A 4,758-nucleotide genomic window follows, 5' to 3' on the forward strand; every position below is an offset into this window, starting at 1 on the left:
TCGTTGTAATTCTGTCACCCTGTTTTGATGCAGAATTAATTTCAAGTCAGGCAAGAACGGGACTTTGTTTTATAATGTGTTCTTGTGAATTGAATGTATTTCGCATAGATTTGACTTGGGTTCCAGTCCTTCTTTCTGGAAGACAACAATCGCAGGCAGGTGGCCAAAAAAGTTTTCCAAATACCTCCACGTTATCAAGCGATCAACCGGGACATTAACTCGGCTCTTCCAGGGCACCATGCAGGCTCGACTGATGGCAGGGAGGGAGTGCGGCAGCCGCTGGGATGAGATGAACGCCAAACTGGAGTCCATCACAGGTCGACTGCAGGTATGCCAGTCAGACCTTCTGAGGAGGGTTTCACTTTTCTCTCTTCTTTTTAATTGACTCTTTTCTCTCTCTCAGCTCCTTGTGGGGTTGTTTTGATATGACACATATGTCAGAGACATTGTCCTAAACTGGACTAACAAAGGACCATGAGTCCAACATGAAACTTACCTTACATAACGTAAGGCTGAAGTTCGTTGATAATTTTAATCAAAAAATAGTTGTTGAAATATTTTTACTGAACATGCAAACATCTGCTAATGAAAATGTGTTGATTTATTGGTCTGTTATGAATCTATTGCTATTTCTAATGTGTTTTTATCACTTTCTGATGTTTTATTAATTAAACAATACATGTATTGATTGTTGTGTTATTCTAGTATAGTTTAATATGTATTTATTTATAGTGTAGTAGAAATATTTAATTATTACTGTTGAAATGACTAATATGTGACATGTATTAGTAGTGATGTTGTGCTGAGGGTTAAAATGCCTTTTTGTTTTTTTTTTGGTATACTACGAAATGGCAATAAACCATTAACATATGTCTATGTGCCTGTATTTATTTTACCCTACTCAAATTAAATTTATGATACATTGTATTTTGAAAGATTTATAGTGGTTCTTTAAAGAACCACTCAAAAAAGGTTCTTTAAAATGGTTCTTTAAAGACCTTTTTTTACAATGGTTCTTCAAAGAAGTTTCTTTGAAGAACCATTTAAGGTGCCCCAAAGAACCATTTCTTAAAGGTTCTTTAATGAACCACTGAAATAAATAGTTCTTCAAAGAACCATTGTTTGAAAGGTTCTTTGTGGCACTAAAAAGGTTCTTCTATGGCATCAGTCTAAAGAACCAGTTTTGGTTCCAGTTGGCACCTTTATTTTTCTGAGTGTAAGAGAGGTGAATTTGCATTCAAGCTGATGTTTAGATTCATTCACTGAATTCCAACTTTATACCGTCTAATACAAAGACAGTATAAACAGTATACTGTCAGTGTAGGGGACATCAGACATGATAGTTTCAAACTGTGTACATCTTGTTGAATTCAGTTATGTAAATCCACAAAGAGGAGCAGGTCAGCTGATCACATCATACACACAAAGAAAATCTACTGAAGCTCACTTGTGCTTGTGTAGGAAAAAATATTGTGAATTGTATTTTTTTCCCATTGCTGAGCCACTACACAGATATTTGTGTTCCCCCAGCTGCTGAATCCAACTGTAACCCTTGACTGTTCTCATTTTAGTGTGTAGGTTTGGAGGCAAAGTCATCCTCTCCCAAACAACACCTCACCAAGAGGTAGGTGTTATTTATTTAAATTCTATAGCAATGCTTGTGTCCTACATAACAGAATAAAGCTGAGTACATTCATTAGAATTCAAACTTAGACTGGAACAACATTTTATTGTCATGTAATAATATTTTTATTATTATATTAATATAATACAAGCTTTAATTACCTTTGTACAAAAATCCTAGTAGAATGTCCTTCAATAGGCTACTTTTTACTTCATTACTCTGAGTATATTGCAGTGCTACTTTTTCACTTTTACTTGAGTAAAGAAGTTGCTTCAGCAATTCAGCTTTTACCTGTATATATTTTGTTTATATACAGGTATCTGTACTTCTACTTATGTAAAGAATGTCTGTACTTTTGCCACTTATGACTATTTGTTACAAACGGTGAACAACACAATGATAATCAGGTTACTGAAGTCCCAAACAAAAAAATTATAAATCATTTTCCGGGTTTATTGAACTGGATCAAACATATTTAGCCCATACTGCTAAACATTTTTACCTACATGAAGAATGAATCACATTTGACCAACCCTCTACCTGAAAAATTGAGTTTAATCATAAAGACAAAGCAAAGAATAAGAACTGTGTCCTCCTTCGACCAGCAGCTCTTTTGTTCCTGCCAGGAGTAGCAACATCCTTCAATTTCAATAATCACTTCTTTTTCTGCGATTTGTTCTTCTTCCCCCCCTCTTTTTTTTTCTCTTTTTTGTCTCCCACTCCCCACTAGAGGACTCCATCTCAGTAGAGGGAACCTCAACCCTAGAGGACTGGGAGGATCCCTCTCCAGAAGATGGATTACAAACAGTTGTTAGGTTCTCATATAATTCCTTCTTTTCTCCTGTCAGTGTTTTCTGTAGTTCTTCAATCATGTCTTCATCTGCCAGCCGATGAAGGAGAGGTCCACAGTAAAGCCTGACAAAGCAGAAAATCACAGTTAAAGTTGATGAAGTGTGTTAAACATCTGTGGAGCACATCATTGGTCTGGTGTTTACCGGGCACACTGAGGTTCTGGTAGAGGGGAACACAGCAGCTGGTTCAGGTGGAGGCTCTGCCTCATGCAGCACTGCCATTGGATGAAAGCTTTAGCAACATGAGGCTGGGGCTGCCAGTTATTTACACCTTCATCCTTTAAAGTTTTCGTCTTCCTCTCAAACTCGTCCTCTACAGACAAGATAAGACAAAGTTTCAGTGACACAGAACCAGAGACCAGCAGCAGTTTGTCTTCTTGTTCAGGCTGATGTGGAAGCATCAGTGCTGCTGCTGTCGCACAAAGTCTGTCTACTGCTTTCAGAGAGACTAACCTGCTGAAAGGTGACTGTGAATAATAAACAGAATAATCAGATTTATTCTGAAACTGTAGAAGTTGAGACCAACCTGGGCTATTGGGGTCACACACAAACCACAGCAGGAGGGCGTGGAGGACAGTTTCAGCTTTTTGGCCAAGCTTTAAGTTGTTAAACCAGAAAACAGTCACACAGACTGGCAGCTTCAGCTGGTCGGGGATGTTTTCTAAGTCTAAAGTCTGAACCTGCAGAGCTTCTTGAAACACCCTGCGACGCAAATCTTCAGGCGCCTGCACAGAGAGGTACCACACAGACAAGATGCTCACATGTACCACAGAAACACGTTTATGGCCTGTCAGAGTAATTAAACACATATTTCATGATTAACATCAGTACCTTATGCAGACACTGTAGTTGCAGCTTCTTCTGTTCATCACTGCTCAAATCTGGCAGGAGAGCTTGTACATCTTTAGTTAACAGTCCATAGAAGTACTGTGATATGGGGTTAGCAGCTGTGTAACTACTGCGCTGTGAAAAGTCCTCCACAAGTACAGGCAGCATCATTGACTTCTGATCCACGACACTTATGACGAAAGTGGTGAGTTTTCCAGTCTCAACTTTTTTACGCACCCATGATGGCAACTTAGAACTTGTTTTTTCTGGTTCAACATATTTTTGAATGGAGAGTTTGAATGTTTTGTTCTCTTTTTTACCAACATGATTTAAAGCTTTAGTCAGAGCACGTTCTCTCTTCTGTGAGTTGTTCAAACCATCCAGATTCACTTTACTTAAAAAGCTGAGCATACCATCCAGTCTTTTAATGCTGTACTCACCAGGTGAAGATGATTCTCTTGCAAACCTACCTTTATCTTGTAATCTTGAATAATCATTTCCTGCTATTGAAGCAAAGACTGGCATGAGAGCAGGGTCTAATTTGAAATGCTGATAAAACTTTGAACGTGTGTAGAGCTTAGCAGGAATTTTGTCATCCTTTTTGCTTTTCCACTCAAAATTGTCAAGATGAAGGAAACCTTTGTGCACATCAAAGATGTAAAAATCCTTGTCAATGGACAGCACAGGACATTGTTTCTGATTTGCAGCAGAAACAATTACAGGGTCTGCCTCTCCTAAACACTGTTTAAACTCTATGCCTTTCTCCTTCAAGATTTCTATGAAGACATCTTTGACCAGAGGTGGTAAGACGTTACATCGTTTTGGTACAGCATCCTCAGGCTTTGTTGTCGCTATTGTCTTTGCTTTTTCCTCTGTGTCTTTTCGACGATACACAAGTGTTTTGTGCTTGTCAGGATCTGAGCCTCCATCCAGGAAGACATACGGAGTGACTTCACAGACCTGCAGAGTCTTAAAGAAGTTACAGACCTCATCTTTGAATCCAGGATAATCTCCTCCACAGCGCTGGTCCAGCTTTGGATCAGAGTTATAATACAAAGAGTAGTACAGAGCTGCACCATCAATGATGAGACCTGTTTTTTCTATGTTAACCTCTTCACAGAGACACAAATCATCTATCATTTTCTTTAACTTTGAAACCTCCATGATTCCTTAAAGTGTAGATGAAGGTGAGCGATGATTATTGTGCTAATGCCTCTGTGTATGCAGATATTTATACACCTCCTAGAACATCGTACAGGTACACACCCACACTGACAGAACCAGTCACAACTTTTCTGACTAATCTAGCATACCTATGTTACTCTTTGGTTTCATTTCTTTCATCTTCATGTTGCGATTTTCTGTTTCATTTCACTCCGTGGAGCAAAATCAAATGGGTTTCATTAGCTTTCCAGCTCTGTGTGAAGCAAAGGTACTTAGTGTCCATCACAAAGG

General features: G+C 38.7%; 1 protein-coding gene across 1 annotated transcript; it reads right to left on the reverse strand.

Annotated features, from left to right (window-relative positions):
• Window positions 1-2,615: 2,615 nt before the first annotated feature.
• On the reverse strand, window positions 2,616-4,467 carry LOC134619211 (protein asteroid homolog 1-like). The gene is made up of 4 exons (XM_065469660.1): window positions 3,774-4,467; window positions 3,307-3,356; window positions 3,002-3,200; window positions 2,616-2,788 (listed from the first exon to the last, which is right to left on the reverse strand). Exons 1-4 carry the CDS (start codon window positions 4,465-4,467, stop codon window positions 2,616-2,618), a joined length of 1,116 nt encoding a protein of 371 aa, XP_065325732.1.
• Window positions 4,468-4,758: the final 291 nt, after the last annotated feature.

This window comes from Pelmatolapia mariae, linkage group LG20 (genome assembly GCF_036321145.2).
Source record: "Pelmatolapia mariae isolate MD_Pm_ZW linkage group LG20, Pm_UMD_F_2, whole genome shotgun sequence".
Lineage (NCBI taxonomy): Eukaryota > Metazoa > Chordata > Actinopteri > Cichliformes > Cichlidae > Pelmatolapia > Pelmatolapia mariae.

Coding starts and splice junctions, on each gene's coding strand:
- LOC134619211 (XM_065469660.1), bottom strand. CDS start 4,467: ATGGAGGTTTCAAAGTTAAAGAAAATGATAGATGATTTGTGTCTCTGT. Junction 3,357..3,773: donor TTCAAGATTACAAGATAAAG/GTAGGTTTGCAA, acceptor CTCTCCTGCCAG/ATTTGAGCAGTGATGAACAG. Junction 2,789..3,001: donor GTGTGACCCCAATAGCCCAG/GTTGGTCTCAAC, acceptor TCTTGTCTGTAG/AGGACGAGTTTGAGAGGAAG.